General features: G+C 41.7%; 1 protein-coding gene across 5 annotated transcripts in view; it reads left to right on the top strand.

Annotated features, from left to right (window-relative positions):
• The window catches only part of med24 (mediator complex subunit 24), a 114,616-nt gene that overhangs the window by 67,283 nt on the left and 27,601 nt on the right, over nucleotides 1-19,732 (top strand). For all 5 annotated transcript variants that reach the window (XM_069906767.1, XM_069906768.1, XM_069906766.1 and 2 more), the window contains 5 exons: nucleotides 1,813-2,077; nucleotides 6,202-6,383; nucleotides 8,754-8,847; nucleotides 9,547-9,646; nucleotides 15,797-15,877. In XM_069906767.1, coding sequence (XP_069762868.1) covers nucleotides 1,813-2,077; nucleotides 6,202-6,383; nucleotides 8,754-8,847; nucleotides 9,547-9,646; nucleotides 15,797-15,877 — 722 coding nt within the window. The remainder of the gene's footprint in view (nucleotides 1-1,812; nucleotides 2,078-6,201; nucleotides 6,384-8,753; nucleotides 8,848-9,546; nucleotides 9,647-15,796; nucleotides 15,878-19,732) is intronic.

Raw genomic sequence — 19,732 nt, 5'->3', positions numbered from 1 at the left:
ACCCGTCCTTAATCATTCCGGGGGAGTTCCTGGCTCCTGACAAATGTCCAGGAGACCCCACGACCACCCTTGAGAACTTGTGGCGAAAACAAGGGTCCCTGATCCTGTGACAACCCCCACTACATGGCCAAACTAAGCATAACATCCCCAGGGACTTGAGACTTGTCAATATGTGTTTGTGTGAAGGGGCACACACCGGCTGCCCCTACAACTACCCTACAAAGGGCCCTGCAGGGTCGTCAGGGACAGTGGCTCCACTTCCATCCTCAACATCAGTGTTATGGAGGAGACTTTTTACCGTCAACTGCCTGAAGTTGGCATATCTGAACTGTAACCAGCCACTCCTCCCCCTAGGTCACGAGCAGACCGCCCAAGTCGATGGACAACGGCCCAATTGGTGGTTTTGAGGGGGGGGGGGGGGGGTCATGTAGTGGCCTGCACATGGAGACGTGGACCGGCTCACAGACTGGCCAACGACGCTGTCCTGAGGGTGACATCGGCTGTCGTCCCAGGTCACCTCCCACATGGCAGGAAGACCGTGAACTGTGGTGGGAATGCCAGCTAATCCCAGATGCTCCAATGACGCTGGGCCCTGACATCAGCACCTGGGGCCCACATAAATGCGATGGCCAGTGCAATAAACCAGTCTCAACTTCAAGGCTTTGGTGTTTGTTGTGTGTGTGTGTAGTTTTTCTCCTGCCCACGTAGCGCGTACACTACAACCAGTTATATAAATATTGTGCGTTTTGTATATTCTTATTCCAAAGGAACCTTCATTTCTTTGTGTTTTGTGACTGGCTGGTACTCCTGTGATTAAACACACTTTGGCAATGGTGGCTGAGGTTACTGAAGCAGGGCCTTTTTGGGATAATTATTCTCCGTTACTTTACTCCCTCTGCTGAAGATTGTTTAATTTTGCCAGTACCCCCTACTAACATGTTAGAGTGATTGTACAGGAGTCCACATAGTTTGCTCCATTTCACAGACAAGAATCTTCAATCATGTGTATTATCTGAAAAAAAGGCATTGGAAGATAAATTGAAAGATGGTTCTTTTTTTTTACTTCCCTGGTCCATAAATGCTGTGACTGTTTGTAACTCCTACCTTAGAATCATTGAAAGGGCAAAATGCACACCTATCAAGTCTCGCCAATTCCTTCAAGGATCAATCCATTTAGTATCATTTCTCTTCTCTGTCTTCCATCTTCAAGCAGTTTTTAATTCCCTTCAGGCTTATCCATTTCTCTTTCAAATACTACCGTTAAATATGTCACATTTTTAATTAGAGCATTCCAAACCATAACTGCATGAAAAGATTTTATCTTGTATTCTTATTAATCACCTTAAACCAGTCCTTTTATTGCCATTTTTTAACGAACAACTCATGATTTTAAATGTCTCTAAGAATAAAATCCCTAGCTTCTCTGTTCACTGTAGAGAACTGCCATCACTCATTCCTGTTATTATCCTGATAAATGTCTTCCTTGTGCTCTATGAAACCTTCATGTCCTCTGATGTGTGGTCATTGAAACGGATACAATGCTCCAACTAAGCTAGTGTTCTGTATGCATTTAGCATAACTTTTTGGCTTTTGTACTCAATTTAGAAATCTTGTATGTGCTGTTTTCAAAAATCTATTCTCAAAGTTCAGAACAGTAAAATCTGTTAATTGAATGTTTTCAATTGATCAATTTCAATCAATGGATAATTTGCATTTAGTACATTATTAGATTGGAATGTCTAAGCTGAGTCAGTTTATTCACTGTTACCAAGAAAACCTGTCATTCATGCTCCCATTTTTGTTTTCCTTCAGAGTTGCCATCATGAGCTTGATCTTGGAGCAGATGTGTGCTGATGTCCTGCAGCAGACAGCAACCTCCATAAAGTTTCCTTCAGCAAATCTGGACCCTATCCCGTACCGCAACCTGCTGCCAGTGAAGAAGCCAATTAAGGAGGTGCTCATTACCAATTTCAACAATATACTGAATAAGGGCTGGGTGGATAGCCGTTCCATCCATGTATTTGAGGCACTGCTGCATATGGGAGGTGTATACTGGTTCTGCAATAACTTAGTCAAGGTGGGTAGACGTGTGGAGTGATTTGCATTAATCTTATGTTTATAGAATTGCATTCTGTTAGGATTAAGCTATTTTGAAATAATAAAACAGTTTGTTCTAAGTTCTGAATACCACTATACATGACTTTGATACACATTGTAGATGGCTGTAACTTTTGAAATGAAAATCTCCTTATTTTTCAATTGTGCAAATTTCCACTTGAAGCATTCTATTCCATTGCAACGTGAATGTGAAAATCTTGAAGATATTTATTCTACCTGGCAACCTTTACTTCTGATTTCCATTGATATAAAATATCGGTCTGAATGCATCTATCAGCAAATATAATTATAGAATGCATTCAAATAATCTTTAGTTATAGATGAATCAAAAGATCCACAACCTGCTGAGGATGAGATTGATGGCATTTAAGGCTGCTGATCCAAATCTCTGCAGGAAGTCGCGATAAAACCTGCAGAAGGCCATCTCAGCATCAGAGGCAATTCCAAGGGAAGCTAGAGGCAGAATCAGATACTCGCCAGTTGTGGCAAGGATTGCAGGCCATTACATCCTACAAAGCAAGGGTGAACGCCATAAATGGCTGTGATGCTTCACTACTTGATGAGTTGAACACCTTTTATGCTTGTTTTGAAAATGAGAATCCCTTCAGAAGCTGGCAACCCTGTGATATTTGTCTCTGAGGCCAACCTCAGAATATCATTCAAGAGGGTGAACCCTCAAGGCGTCAGGCCTTGATGGCTTACCTGGCAGGGTACTGAAAATCTGCGCCATCCAATTAGTTGGAGTGTTCAGACATTTTCAACCTCTTATTGCTGCAGTTGGAGGTTCCCACCTGCTTCAAAAAGGCATTAATCATCCCGGGGTTCACGAAGAACAGGGTGAGCTGCCTCGACGACTACCGCCCAGTAGCACGAACATTTACTGTGATTAAATGCTTTGAGAGGTTGGTCATGGCCAGAATTAACACGTACCTAAGTAAAGATCTGGATCCACTGCAATTTGTCTGCTGTCACAATTGCTCCACACCAGGTGCAATATCACTGACTTGCCACTCAGCATCTAGTTCATCTACAAGAGGCAGAGTTTTAAGAAAGCATCCTCTATCCTCAACACCCAGGCCATGCCCTCTTCACACTGCTACCATCAGAAGGAGGTACAGGAAGCTGAAGGTGAACACTGAGCGGCACCAGAACAGCTTCTTCCCCGCTGCCATCAGATTTCTGAATGGGCAATGAACCACAGACAATACCTCACTTTCTCTTATTTTACACGAATTTATTTATTTTTAAATGTAATTTATAGCAATATTTGCACTATAAAGCTGTGCAAAACAGCAAATTTCATGACCTGTTCATGACAAATTCTGTTTCTGAGAACTGTAAGCATTTAATATTGCATGTTCCACTCATTCCTTATCTTCAGAAAGAGTATGACAACCTTGTTTGTTAATATAAATATTCTGTTTAGAAACAAGAGATTTTCCAGCTGTAAAACCATTGCTATAACTGTTGGGCCACATATTTCTTAATATACATGTGTTGCAGCCACTTCTGATATTTTCTGGAAGGCAGACAATTCAAGGTCTTCACAGACCACAAACCACTGACTTTTGCCTTCCACAAAGTGTCTGTCCCGAGGTTGGCCAGGCAGCAGAAGCACTTTTCCTACGTGTCCAAATTCACCACAGACATTCAGTACATCGCTGGCAAGAGCAACGTGGTGGCCGATGCACTCTCCTGACCCACCATCAATGCCCTATCCTAGGGCATAGACTATTCAGTCCTAGCCAGGGCACAACATGATGACCCTGAGATCCTGGTGTACAGGACGGCACTTTCTGGGCTGCAGCTGGAGGATGTTGTCATCATCCCTGGCAACCAGATGCTCCTCTGTGACATCTCCACCAGCAAATCCTGCCCCATCGTGCCGGCAGCATGGAGACGGCAGGTTTTTGACACTGTACACAGCCATCAGAACCACGGTAAAGATGGTGGCCAGCAGGTCCATCTGGCACAGGCTCTGCAAACAGGTCAGTCAATGGGCCAAGACCTGCAGCTCTGCCAGGTGTCCAAGGTGCAAACTTGCACTAAAGCACCTCCCCAGACTTTTGAGCCACAGCGGCATAGGTTCAGCCACGTCCACATCGGCATCATGGGGCCGCTACCGGTTTCCCATGGGGACGATACCTGCTCACTTTGGTTGACCGCTCCACAAAGTGGCTGGAGGCGGTCCCAATGGCTGATGTGACCATGAAGACCTGCGCCAGGGCATTAATCAACACCTGGGTGTCCAGGTTCGGAGTCCCGGAGCATCTCACCTACAACATGGAGCACAGTTTACCTCTGGGCAGTGGTAACCAAACTGTTGGGAACCCAACTCCACCATACTACAGCATATCACCCACGGGCCAACGGGTTGGTGGAGCGGTTCCACAGACACTTAAAAGCAGCCCTGATGGCCCAGATCAAGGGTGGGGGAGGAGCGGGTCGTGTAGCGGCCCGTGAACCAAGTCATGTCCCTACTCTCAAAATGGCCGGCGGATATGACAATCGGGAGGGTCCCTCAGGGACCAACAGCCATCGTCCCGCGTGACCTCCCGCCTGGTGTGAATGCCAGCCATTTGGAGGCCGGCACTATGATGACGCCATTCCTGTCATCAGAGGCAAGGAGTGAATATAAACCAGTGCTTTTCAAACTTCCCCCTAAACTCACATTCCACCTTAAATAATCCCTATGCCATCAGTGCTCTGTGATTAGTAAGGGATTGCTTAAGGTGGGACGTGGGTGGAAAGAAAAAATTTGAAAACCACTGTTTTAATCGTACCCAATTGGCTCGTTATGTGCACGGTTTCAGAACTCCAAAGGAAATGGGCCAATGAGAATTTTTCTCAAGCAAAAGATTTCAGTAACATTTGGGTGTGGAGTAGTGGTTTTCAACCTTCCCTTCCCACTCACATACCACATTAAGCAATCCCTTACTAATCACAGAGCATTTATGGCATTGGGATTACTAAAGGTAGAATGTAACTTTTTGGGTCAGTTTGAAAACCACGGATATAAACAGAGCCTGCAGTCCAATAAATCGGTCTTCGACCACAACTCGACTGTGTGTGTGTCGTTCTTACTCCACACTCTGCGTAGCATGCACGCTACACATGGTCCAAAATTGAACTATTCTAGATGGTGTTTTATGTAACAGGATTAGTATCTCTGTACTATTGAACTATTTCTAAATGCAAACTACTATTTCTTTTTATGACTTTAGGAGATTAGAATTGAAAATGAGATAAAATGATTTTTTTTAATGGTTTTTTTTAAACTTTATTTAAAGATTTTATCACAGGAATAAAAAGAAAAATTACATTTAAAGAAAAGATATAAAATAAAATAATATAATTACAATACAACATTAATAACCTAACTTAATTCAACCTAAAAATATATGTTGAAGAACATTTTGATTCTATGTGGCCAGAGATTCCCAAACTGGAGATGCACCAAGATTATACAAGTCTGGAAGAAGGAAGAGAATGTTCTTTTTTCTCCAGTTATGCAAGTAATTCGAATTTAAGGCCTTTATCATTTTCACAATCAGTGCTTTCCTGCTTCTCACCATTGCCCTTCGCTTTGTGTGATGGAATATTTTTAATCCCCTTTTCACTCAGTGACAAATTAAACTGTAATAACTACTTTTCTAATTTATTTTTTTTCTTTTTACTTAAATTTCCTTTTTAAAAAAATATTTAAGTCCACCTCAGTTTTTAATCAGCAGTTTGACTGTTGGAATTGTAGTTAGTCAATCCTCCCTGGAGCAGGGAGCCTGTCAGTCAAGGATGGGGGAAAATCCATTGTTTGGTTTAAAGTGAGGAAGATATGAAATAGTCCATTTTAGCTAAATTAAATTAAAGTGTTATCTATATAGTCAAAGAATGTTGAATTCTTGAATATAGAGGGGTCTGGGTATCCAGTGCATGAGTTGTACATTCAGCATTAATCACAATATCTTCCCAAAAGTAATTTCCAAGAGTTTTATTGCTCAGCCTGTCTCGCCTGTTCTTAGGAAGAATAATTACTGACTCTGTTACCAAATAATTGCCTGACCTGTACATTTTGTTCCTTTTTAGGAACTATTGAAAGAAACGAGGAAAGAGCACTGTTACAAAGCTGTTGAGCTCCTTCATAGTGTGTTTTGCTTGGACATGCAACAAATCACCTTAGGCCTGCTGGGCCATATCCTACCTGGGCTCCTGACCAATTCCTTAAAGTGGCAGATGCTCATGGATCCACCTGGAAGAGCACTTGCCAAGTATTTTTAAAATTATTTTCACCATTTCAATGCACTTTATTCTGATTGATTGAAAATGTTGTGGGCTTGTAACATAAATCCTTAAAGATAAAGAATTTCCATCAACTGACAAAAATGTAGTTTTTACATATGTAGTATTATATGTTCTCTAAAAGAACATGATTGAAAAGTAACCCATAATTGAATTCGGGATTGAATTTGGATGAAATTCAATGTCCACGATGGGTGAGTATTGAGCGCAGGTTTGTGCAGGGGTTCTTATTGGCTTCCATTTTAGGGGCTACATTCCCCTTTGCACTCATTAATGTGAATAAACAAATGATGAATCCAATACGAATATGGTTTCAATTTCGTTTTTTTTTGGACTGAACAAATTTGTCAAGTCCTATCTATTTTTTTTCTTCCTACTGTCCATAATTGAACAAGCTTTTCTTTTATGGAATATGAAAGGAACGGTATGTCTTTGTGGTTTATTTACGAATAACTGTCTCTTGTCTTTTGAGCATTGCCTAGATCAGATTTTCTTCAGATATCTACACATTAGGAACTTTTTAAATGCCAGTTTATCTAATTTTCAGATACCACATTTAGAATGAAGTTACTGATTAAAATGTTATGTTTAAACCCTTTTCAGAAGAGTTTTTAATAGCAACAATTTATGATTTGATCCTGAAATTATGTCCAGTGATTTCTGACCAAATTAAGAATGAATGGGAAAGAGAATTTCAGATCCCTTTACCAATAGAAACATTGGAGAAATTTCTCCAATTAGTGAACACTTCCTCAATGTGTGCTCGACACTCTTTGATACAGTTTAAGGTAGTTCATAGGGGCCGTATGTCCAAGGATAAGTTGGGGTCTATATGGGAGTAAAAACGAGCTATCTGTGACAGATGTCATTCTGAGGTTGCTTCCCTGACGCATATGTTTTGGTCCTGCCCTTCCCTGAAAAACTATTCAAAGATATTTTTGATATTATTTCAGCAGTCTTTCTCATTGACATACAACCTCATCCTATTTCTGCACTTTTTGGATGACTCTGGCCACTTGTCTGCTTCAGCTTATCAGTACATGCATTTGTTACTTTAATGTCCAGGAGATCCATTCTACTCAAATGGAAAGACCCTAAACCACCTACTATGTTTCAATGGTTTTCCCAAACTATAGCATGTTTAAATTTAGAATAAATTGGAAGTGGTACTGTTGACCCTTTAGTTAAATTTGAAGAAACAAGGAGGCCATTTAATCATCATTTTCACGTGATGTAAGTTGATCCTTTCCTAATCGTTTTTGGTGAGTGTAAGGGAGTGGAATTAACCACAAAATAATTGTTTAACTGCTGAAACGTGGTAGCCCAGTTTTTGTTTTCTTTGTTGTTTCTTATGGGGATATTTTTGTAATAAAACTTGATTCCTTTTCATATTTGGCCTTTAAGAGTTTGAGAGGCTCGATGTCTGTGGTTATATATGTTAACTGCTGTTGATGCAATCCCAATCTTTATCATTCTTATGCTATTAATCTTAAACTTGATAAAAAGATTGAAAAAGAAATAAAAGACATTGCTCTTTCAACTAATGATAATTGTGAGATCGTGCGATGTTTCCAAATTGTGCAAGTCTAACGTTGTCAGGCAAGTCTCAAGACCACATACCAGGTTTGACCTTTATACATTGGATTCCCTCTCACAGAATATCAGAGATTTACAGTTCTTTCCATCATGTTTGGGACAAAGACACTTTCTTTCTTTTATTTACCCCTGTGCTTCAGTTTTAAATTTGTAATTGAACAATTCACATGTGATTAAAGCGCACGATCCAGATTTTATTCAAGGTTATTTGTTTACATTTTGGTTTTACCACGTAGAAATTACAGCACACACGCACACAAAAGCCCGCTAAGTTTAAAAAGTTTGAGAATTTTCAAAAAGTCCAGCTTCTTGGATGGTCCAGATTTCTGGCATCCAGATTTTTAGACTTCTACTGGAAATTCATTTTTGAGGGTGGGCGCATTGTCCAAAGTCAAGACCTGGCATGACTCCCAAGCAAAATGATGTGGGAATTCTCTGAAGATATGCCTGGCAAGACTGGCCTCTCGCATAATTTGAAAACCTCCCAGGGCCTTGTGTTTAAGGAACAAGGATTCTACTCTGTGCATTCTTTAACTGTGAAGTTCAGCTTTACCGACCTAAAAGGCGGGTAAAGTTATGCTTGTATCAATCATTGGGGAATAGGGCAATTAAAGTTCCAATCATAAAATCTTGATCGCATGGTTATAGCACTAGATATTTCTTTGAGTTTTATTTCACTCGTAATTCATTGTTGGATTATGGGGAAATTCCATTATTTTACCTATTTCCTTTGTTTAATGTAGGTTGTCGGTCTGGTGTGCCCTGAGCTCCCATTCCTCACATAACAAGGGTCAGGCCACAGCCAAGCAGAGAAAAAGACACAAAGAAGATATTGAGGTGAGAACAGTTCCACTTCAATGATAAAATCCAACCAGATATTGATTCTGCTAGGAAAATTAATAAATTGATCCATAACCATTGGAACTGATTATAAATTATGAAAAATATGGCACCTGATCCAGAGTGAATAGTATTTCTATTAATATTACAACTTTCACATCTTGGAATGTTCAAAATGCATTACTACCAATAACATTGAGAACAGATGCTCATAAGAAAAATTGTACCGACAACATAAGGGATGTTGCACTAGAATGTCAGATTGTCATCCACAAGGTCGGGATTTATGTTGAGTATCATAACTATTATTTACTTGCATCCGTGCTTTGCAAATTTATCAAGCCATGGTGTAAATTTGGAGTTTTAATGAGTCAGTTATGTTAATAGTGGGCAGCCAACTACCAACTGTTTTCCATTCAAAGTTATTTCCTTCAAAAGCCAGCAAAGAAAATTGGAGGCCACAAAAAAAAGTTTCTTCAGTTGAGATACACTGCTGTACCCATCAATAACAATTTTTAAAAAGGGAAGAGGAGTTGGCCTATTTTCCCGGGCTATACCTATTGTGCATTGTGGTAAAGTGTTATTTGATGGTTGTATTCAACATAACAATTTGTATAGGGCTTGCCACTCAATGTATCATTGTTTTGATTATAAATTTCATTTCTATGTTTCACTGGTGAGCTTCTGTTTCAACAGGACTATATCAATTTATTCCCTCTGGATGACAGCCAGCCATCAAAATTGTTACGATTGTTAAGCTCAAATGAAGAAGATTCAAATGTCCTATCTAGCCCTGGTAGGTGCTCTTGACTTCAGTCACTTTGCAACTTATAGAAGAACAGTGGGTGTGGTTAAACATGTGGGTGTGATATATTGTTTCTCAGCTTGCCATTTTTAATGAGTAGAAGTCAAATCATGTATGTATTTTGAATACTCCTATAAAATATAAAAGTGTAAGACAAGACACATTGGCCACAGGAATTCCACAAATTCCTGTCTTTCTTTCTCAGAATCGTTGCTAAGACATGTAAGTAATATGTAATTTGAGTGTGTTCACTGGACATGACAGTGAAGCTGTTGACCTAAAAGAGCCGAAGGTACTAGATAGCAATCGCTCCTGCCTGTGATGTGGTTTACTTTGATTATGCACCATGATGAAGAGTTAAACGAGCACTTACCTGTGCAAAGTTTGATTATTATTTGAGCAATGGGAGTTGGTGAGTCAACGTGAGATCCAATCCACGCATGCGCAACCATTCCTCTACAGTCCAGAGGGGAGAAGCCACTGAACTTCAATGAGCTAAATTAAACGAACCAACCACAACACAAATCTGTGACTGAACAAATTTATTGCAACCATAACATCTTTATCCATAAACAAGAAAAAAGAGGGGAGGGAGAGGTGGGCATGTTGACTCACCAGCTCCCATTGGTCGAATAATAATTATCAAACTTCACAGTGGTCCGACAGACCATAATCAGTTCAATGGGTCCCCTTCCTGCAGCCTTGTTCAATCCACTGCGTGTAGGATGGAAGCTGTGAAACTCAGCCCATTTGAGTTTAAAGGTTTATTGTAGAACCTATTAAAGATTCCCCCATTACTCCATCCCACCTGGCGAAGCATATCCCATATAGGGACCTCTACCCTATTGGCTGCCGAGGTCACTGCCGCTCCAGTACAATGGTACTCAAACTGAGAAATATCCACTCCAGCCACTCTCATGACCTCCCGCAGCCATCTGGCCAACATTGGGAAGGCCAATAAGGCATTACCAGCAAATCCAGGCACCGTCTTCCTGTATCTTATTCAGGCACTTCACCACCGAGGGCAGGGGGGGGGGGGGTGGAGAGACATAAAAGTTAAATTTTTACCAGTCTAGGGTAAAGGCGTCAATGGCCTCCGCTTGGGGAACTGGCAGCCAAGACACAAACCTTGGCACCTGGATGCAAAACAAATCGATCTCCGACATGCTAAAGGTGTCTGCTAGCAGTTTAAAATATTTCTTACCCAGAGTCCACTCAGTGCTATCATTGAATTTCCTGGACATCAGGAAATGTCTAGTGGTATGTTGATCCAACCCAGCAGGTAGGTGGCGGTAACCCAAATGTTTCTTTGAATGCACCAGTACCAAGTCTCAACGGCTAACTTGTTACAGGAAGGAGATGTGAGAACTCCCATATTATTGAGGTAGGCCACTGCTGAAGTCTTATCGAACCTCAGCAGTACATGAATGTCATCTTCTCTCACCCAGGAATACTTTAGTGCTAGAAACCCCGCTAGCATTTCCAAATAATTAATGCCTGATCTAAAGGCTACCGAGTTCTACGTCCGTCTATCTGCCCCCAGTAGAGACCTTTAGATTCGTGGCTCCCCAACCTTCGCCACTGGCGTCTGACCTGATCTCCAGGTCCACCTTTCTAAGCTCGATCCTCATGTAAGCCCGCGAGATATAGTCGATCCGCCTTAGCAGGTTGGATCTGGCCTCACTAGTTAGCCTCATGGGCCTGTCAAAATGTCCCCTGGCTGCTTTCAGGGCAGATATTTTGTCCCTTTCCAGGAACCTATAATTTAGCGGCCTATGTTGTACTGCCAGGAAAGTCGCCACCAATCAACCTGGCCACCTTTCTTATGGAGGGATGACACTCTGTCATGAGCCCTCTGCAGGCAGTCCTCATCTCTGCCGCTTTATCCTCTGGCAGGGTAAGTCTCATGTCTTTTGTATCGATAATGAAGCAGAGGAATTTTAACCTCTTAGTAGGCACCATCACTGATTTCTTGGGATGTATAAGAAACCCCACATGGCTTAATAATCTCGAGGTGGCTGCTACTGCCCTTTTTGCTTCCTTGAACGACCTGCCCGTGATGAGAGTATCGTCTAGGTAACCCATTACCACGTGCCCCTCTTTCCTGAGCTTGGCAAACACAGGCTTCAGTAACTTGGTAGATGCCTTGAGCGCCAAGCTCAGCCCATTCGACCAAGCCTTGTATTGTCACAGCTCTCCCTTCCAGGAAAATATTAAGAACTTCCTGTGCTATGGGCAGATCGCAACCAAAAAATATGCTTCTTGCAAATCTATCGAGGCCATGCAATAATCCTTGCGCAACATCACAGAATATATGTTATCCATTTTAAAATGCCTGCACAAGACATAATCGTTAAGATCCGATAGATCCAGTATCACTCTATTGCTGCCACTTCTTTTGGGTCACGTGAAGATGTTTGATACAAACTCATGTTTTTCATGGCTACAACATTCAATAATGTTTTTCCTTTTTAATGCCATGATCTCGGCATGTATAGCCTCCATCAGTTGCAGTCTGCACATGTATGTATACAGACCCTTCCTACTTATCGGAGAGGATCTCTCTGGATCACATTCGTTTTTATACCCCTTCACTGTCTGTCGAATAGAAGCATCAGTGGTAATATAACACCATCTATCAGAGAATAGCGTTAATCCACCGCCAACTGTTAAAGCCTTGTAATTATCAAGAGTACTCAAATGTGAATGCGTAGCTAGTGCATTCTGGGCCTACCTCTGCAAAGCACCTTGAGTGGGAAAATTCTGCCGCTGTCTCCACGGAGTGCGTTGCCCTAAAAAAGGTCTGCTAGCTGTTGCAGCTTTGGGCAGGAAACTGCCTTGGATAATCCGCTTAAATTCTCCCGCATACCTGCGATGGGGGTGAAACATAGCAGGTTCTCTTGCCTATGCTCTCGAACCTCTGTCCACGCCAACAGCTGCTCTCTGCTGCTCATTCAAATCTTTTACCTGTTTGCCGAGATTGTCACCAAATAGAAATTTCATTACAGGATTAGACGGTCTGCACAAATGAGCATATCTTACATTTAAGACTGGCTTGATCACTCCTTCCTGAAGACATTCAGTTCATACTTTGCATGGGATAACAGCCCCAGGTGTCTTGTTGGGGATCTGTGTGAGAGCGTTTGTGCAAATGCAGTGATACCTTTAACCAGTGAGCCCTGTAATATTTGCATTATCATGTCTTTTGCCCTTGTGGGAACCTTCAAATTGCCCCATATCACAGGGTTTACCATAGGCACCTCCAACAGAGGGTAATTGACAGGGCATGGGTACTTCTTGATGGATTCTTCTAGTACTGTCTCCTGAGAAGCATTCGATACCATGTTCGTTATAGACCCCGCAATATCATCCTCTAGTGGCTGGCTGATACCCCTCGGTACCGCAAACTTCGCGACACTAGTCAGTATATTCTCCTCCTGACTGGCCTGAGCAGTGAATTTGGACTCGACCTCCGTTATCGGGCCTTCATCATCTTCCCAAGTATAATCATAAATGTCCTCCCCCTGCTCTGATGGCGTAGGAAACCTGCTCACCATGGCCGCCACCAGTTCCTCCAATTTGTCCAGACAACTTGCAATTTCATTGCTGGTCGAGGCCTCTGCTCTCTGGCGGGCCTTGTTCTCAGACCCCAATCGAGTGGGTGCCTGTCGTGCAGATACCATGCCTTTCTTCAGGTTTTCTCTGGTTGTTATTCTCGTCCGTTGAGAATACCTGATGTGTTAGGTTTGACTCGGGTCCTATCTGCTCTTGTGTGGGATACTCCCCTTCCTTGCCACTCTATATACTGAGGTCCAATCATCTCATGCAGGGGCATAACTGCTTGTTGAGACCCTGACTTCCACTAAGCCAGATCGGTGCAGCCAGACTTGGACCCTACCTTCAGCGAAGGTAGATCTGTCCCCTGATCCCACCCCCAGCAGAGATAGATCGGCATCGCTGCTATCGATTTCAGACCCCAACATCAACTAAGCTAGGTCAGTGCAGCCAGCCTCAGGCCCCACCTTCAATGAAGGTAGGCCACTGCCACCTGATCCCACCCCCAACGGATGTAGATTGGACGCTGCTCCTTAGTTGGGACACTATACTCTGGCAAACCCACTGGATTTTTGGTGCTAACGAAGAGCTATGGGGGCTCCTCTTGGAGGTCTTCCTCTTTGGGCTCTTCCCGCCCTGCCTCTGCCCCAGCTCCTCACTGGGACCCCAGAACGTTCTGCCGGTTACCCCAGACCTTTTCTTGTACACCTCCTCCGGAGGGCTACATTGAGGCCTCCCCTCATCAGGACCCGGGAACCTCCCACTGCCAGTCCCAGAATTTTTACCTCTCCCCTCCTTCTCCGGAGGGCTCTTTCGTGTCTTTGATTCCATTTTGTGGTTCACTCTCCTGCGATCTCCCTCAGGACTTTGCTCCTGCAGGCCCAGTAATTTAGCACTTTTTTGAGACCGCTCAACTACGATTCCTCACTGATTCAGCGCTTTTGCTCCCGTGCCATAAATGCGTGCTGCCCCTCGCAAGTCAACTAACGTAATGGCTGCGCATGTGCAGATGGGATCTCACGTTAACGAAGAATAATGATCAGTTTATTTTGTTACGATCCACTGTGGATCAATAACAGGTAGTCCTCGACTTACGAGCTACGCAAGTTATGTCCACCCTCACATAAGACCGAATTTTTTTTTAAAATCTTCATTAAAACTACTTTACAAGTACATATTTTGTATTGAAAGTACTGTATACAGCGGTCCACATTCCCTGCGGCAGCCCGATTCCCGAGTCCAATGACTTTGTTATATACTAGAAGTTCATTTGGGCATTGGAATATCTTTATTGAAGGAACTGTTCTGTACATATGTTTACATTCGTCATTAATGATTTGTTTGTTTAAAAAAATTTTAAATTTCTTATGGTCTCGTTTAATCATGTGTGGTGGGCAAACCCAACTTGCGTCCAATCCGAATTATGACCAGTTTATTGGTCCCAATTATGGTCGTATGACAGGGATCACCTGTATTTCAGTGTTGTAAAAAGTAGGGGTAAATCCCTCAGCCCTTGTGCTTGCTCCAACTTTTAATATCATGGTTGATATTTTATTTCATATCATGGTTGATATTTTATTTCACACCATCTTCTCTTCAAGATGAAATATCTATTACATTCCAAACCTGACTCTGCACTTTCACCCAATTATTTTGGCCTCTGGATCTATGGTCTGTAAATTGGGGCTTGCCCCATTCATCTAATTTCAAAATCTTGAATGAAAGTTGATAGTGTAGCAGGGTCACTACAGTTATAGCTCGAGGTATAATAGGTTACAGCTCGAGGTTGAAAGAAGATTCACACACCAGGGGAGTGTAATCGACACTGGTTTTATTGGGCTGCAGCTCTGCCTTTTTTTAGGAAGCCAGCCATGTCACCACCGGGGTGTGGCTCGAGCAAGGCTGGCTGCTGATTGGCAGGCCAGGATTGGACCCCTCTGCGATCTGCTAGCAGTGATTGGTCGATTCAACGGTTATGCCTGCGGCTTATTGGAGCAGGCATCCAGTGTGCTGTCTACCTTTTTGTCATGTTCGATGGCTGTTTGCTATGTCAGCCCACGGAGCAAGCCGCGACAGTAGAATCAATCTTGGCAACCTTCAGACCTTCTTGAGACCAAAACTATCAACCTACCAGCAAATACTGTGTCACTGTACTCTTGTCAGTCTGGGTAGCGTCCTGCAAGCACTACATTTATTAAAACCTAGGTTTGTATTGAATAATAAATAGGAAGAAGTCCGTTTAATCGCTCCCTCCAGTCCTCATGAATGGGTTGGACTAGTTGTTCAATTATACATCCTGGAAGTCTGCCTGCTGAGGTGGGGTGTTAATAACAACTTCTGTTCCACAAAGTCAATTTTACACCATCATTAGACATGTCGTCATGTTGGTTAACTCTGAAAAATTAGCACTTTATTCCTCTCTCTCGCTCTCCTCGTGAATATTTTAAAATATTGGGACGGTTCCGTTTTTCTTTGTAATATTCCCTTTTTTTTGTTTTAATATGTAATCTGAGTTTAGCCATTGTTATTTTTTTCTTTTCTCTATGGCTGTATTATTTGTTATTCTGTTTATTGTTTCTATTTCAGGTGACCGTTCAATGAGCAGCTCACTGTCTGCCTCTCAGCTCCACAACATAAACATGAGAGATCCCTTGAACAGAGTATTGGGTAAGTTATGAGCATTCACTCAAACACATTGAAGAGTGTGTATTTAAAAAATAACAATAAAAACATTGGAGTGTGTTATGTTTGCATTTCGGTACACGGTTGTTGTATACTTGTCGTTAAATAACATTGAAATATTCCGAAGAACCAAAAGAAAGTTGTTGATACCTTCTTTGGAATCAGCTTGTAAATGTTTTTATGTTATTTTACCCTTTTTTTAATCCAGATATTCTTTAAAATTATTCCTTCCTATTTTCATTACTAATCATGTTTAGATTGTGATACTCTGGTAGGTTGATTCTTCATTTTAGATAGTTTCTCAGAAACAGATATAACAGTTATTCAGTGGTCTTTCTGATATGAATTGCATAAATGCATATTTGAACAAAGAATGGCATTAAAAGGAAGTTGAGAAATGTTGAAAGGGCATTGTTTAGACCAGTGGTTCTCAACCTTTTTTCTTTCCACTCTCATACCATTTTAAGTAATTCCTATGCCATAGGTTCTCTGTGATTAGTGAGGGATTGCTTAAGGGGATATGTGAGTGGGAAGGGAAGAATCACTGCTCTAGACTCAATTGTTACTGAAATATTTTGCTTGAGAAAAATTGCCATTGGCCCATTTCCTTTGGAGTTCTGAAACCGTGCACATAACGAGTCAATTGGGTACGATTTAAACAGTGGTTTTCAAACTTTTTCTTTCCACCCACATACCCCCTTAAGCAATCCCTTACTAATCACAGAGCACCAATAGCATAGGGATTACTTAAAGTGGTATGTGAGTGGGAAGAAAAAGGTTGAAAACCACTTGTTTAGTATCATATTTAATCAGTAGGAGTTTCCATGTAATGGGGCACAAAAGGGGAAGCTTCTTCCTCTCATTACACAGTTGGTTGTACATATAAAATAGTGGTTTTTACATAAAACTAAAACACAGATTATGTTGTTGTTGCCTAATTCCTAATGTTGTAATGTTATTTGACAGATGCTTCACAAAAATACATTGGAACACATTTTTGCATGCTGAACATGTACAGAATTAGAAAGGATTTTTTTAGAACTTTGGGATTTATGGGGGAAAGAAATTGTCCACAAAGCTTTCAAGAAATCTCAAAGCACTGAACAATCAAATAATTTATTTTGTTTCAGTAAAATGTGTAAAATGATGCGAGATCCCATGTATTGCAATGAGATAAATGTTTGCTAATTTTGTTTCCAATCAATGGGAGAAGATTGGCCAGGACACTTGAAACATCATTGCACTTTTTTGCAAATAACACTCTACGATATTTAACATGCACTAACACGAAGTGCGGATTTGTATTGGCATATGGTGGTTGCTGATACCGTGCCTCCTGTAGTTAATAATGTAGGAGAAGTTGACACGTTCCCACTAGGAATTACTATCCACTGCATTTTGACATTAGGTGAAAATTGGGCCCAGTGAAGTTATGATGCACTTTTTGGTGGGACAGTCTATTGGTAATAATCTTGGAACCATAGAACATTACAGCACAGAAACAGACCCCTTTGGCCCTTGTAGTCTGCACCAAAATATTATTCTCCCTAGTCCCACTGACCTGCACCCTGACCATAGCCTTCCATTCCTCTCCCATCCATGTATCTGTACAAATTCTTCTTAAATGTTAAAATTGAGCCCACATTCACCACTTCAGCTGGCAGCTCATTCCACACTCCCACTACTCTCTGTGTGAAGAAACTTCCCCTCATGCTCCTCCTAAACTTTTCCCTTTCACTCTTAACCCATGTCCTCTGGTTTGTACTCACCTACCTACCCTCAGTGGAAAATGCCTATCTACATTCACTCTGTCTATCCCTTTCATAATTTTAAATGCCTATATGAAATCTCCCCTCATTCTTCTACACTCCAGGGAATAAAGTCCTAACCTGTTTAATCTTTCCCTGTAACTCAGTTCCTGAAGTCCAGGCCACGTCCTAGTAAATCTCTGCACTCTTTCTATCTTATTGATATCTTTCCTGTAGTTAGGTGACTAAAACTCCACACAATACTCCAAATTTGGCCTCACCATTGTCTTGTACAACTTTACCATAAATCCCAACTCCTATACTCAATACTAAAGGCCAAGATGCCAAAAAGCTTTCTTTACATCCCTATCTACCTGTGACACCACTTTCATGGAATTATGTTTCTGTATTTGCAGGTTCCTCTGTTTTACTGCCCTCCTCAGTGCCCTACCATTTATTGTACATGTCCTTTCTTGGTTTGTCCTTCCAAAATGCAACACCTCACCTTGTCTGCATTAAATTCCATCTGCCATCTTCCAGCTAGACTAGTTCCCTCTGCAAGCTTTGAAAACCTTCTTCGCTGTCCACAACGCCTCCAATCTTAGTGTCATCTGCAAACTTGAACATCATCTTGTACGTGAAGAATAGTTCGATGAATTGGATGCAATTTGGAATGTTTTATACATGTTGAACAACTTTCAGTATGAGTCAAAGCTTTCACATGTTCATGAAGAAAAATCTAGCCAATTAAATGTGTTTGCACCATGCTCAGTAATGGAAAAATAATAACTAAACCATAAATTGTATTTACTTGTTGGTAGGTTGATCATAATTGACTAACTGTCATTCACATTTACTCCCCATTGTATCCTCTTAGTCACATTTAAGATTTGGAGCTATACAACTCCCAATTTCTTCATTGTCTCACTGCTAAAGATATTTCATGAGATCTAGCCTCTCAACCATCCTGGCATAATCTGCAAGGCTTTTTTGCTATTGTTTCTGAGCTTTATTTGTATATTGTCCAGAAAGAACACATTCAGTTCTACGTTTAAGCTGGTTGCCATCAGATTCGTCCCATCAATCCTATTTCCCCATATCAAAGTGTACTGTCATGCACTTAGGAAGAAGAAATAGACAAGAAGACTTCTTTAGATGGGGAAAAAAAACTCAAAATTCAGAGATGCAAAGTGACTTTGGAGTAGGAGGGGTGGCCAACCTTTTAATTTTAATTTGGATATACAGCACCCCTGCCCTAAAGGTTAACCTCCAGTTTGTGTCAGTGGTGAAAAAGGCGAATGCATTGTTGGCATTCATTCTAGAGGAATAGCGTAGAAGAGCAGAGATGTAATGTTGAGACTCTATAAAGGACAGGTGAGACCTCACTTGGAGTATGGTGTACAGTTTTTGGCACCTTATTTGAGAAGAGTCTTGCTGGCATTGGAGAGGGTTCAGAGAAGATTGGCTAAGTGATACCAGGAATAAAAGGGTTAGCATGTGAGGAATGTTTGTTGGCTCTTGGACTGTACTCGTTGGAGTAAAGAAGGATGGGGGTGGGGGGGGGGGAGAGAGAGACCTCATGGAGGCATTTTGAAGGCTGAAAGGCCGGGAGAGAGTAGATGTGGCAAAGATTTTTCCCATGCTAGGGGAGTCTAGGACAAGTGGGCATAACTTATGGATAAAAGTTTAAAACAGAGATGCAGAAAATTTTCTTCAGTCAGAGGGTTGTGAGTCTGTGCAACGTTGCCACGTACAGCTGTGGAATCAAGGCCGCTGAGTGTATTTAAGGCAGAGATTGACAGATATTTGATTAGTCGGGAATCGAGGGTTATGGGGAGAAAGCCAGGGAGTGGGGCTGAGTGGGAGGATGGATCAGTTCATGATTAGAATGGCGGAGTGGACTCTGAGCCTACTTCTGCTCCTATATTTTGTGATCGTTTCTCTGTAACCCTTTAACTTGTTTTCTCTCACCAACCCTGTATCTTTTTGAATATTTTCCTATTTTCATGCATTAAGTGACAGTTTGCAGTAGCCTACTGCCAATTAACCCACAGTGTTTGGAATGTGAGAATGATCTGGAGCCCTCAATGGA

This window comes from Narcine bancroftii, chromosome 12, assembly GCF_036971445.1.
Source record: "Narcine bancroftii isolate sNarBan1 chromosome 12, sNarBan1.hap1, whole genome shotgun sequence".
NCBI lineage: Eukaryota > Metazoa > Chordata > Chondrichthyes > Torpediniformes > Narcinidae > Narcine > Narcine bancroftii.
The sequence above is the reverse complement of the archived record's forward strand: the minus strand, read 5'-3'. Positions and strand labels throughout refer to the sequence as shown.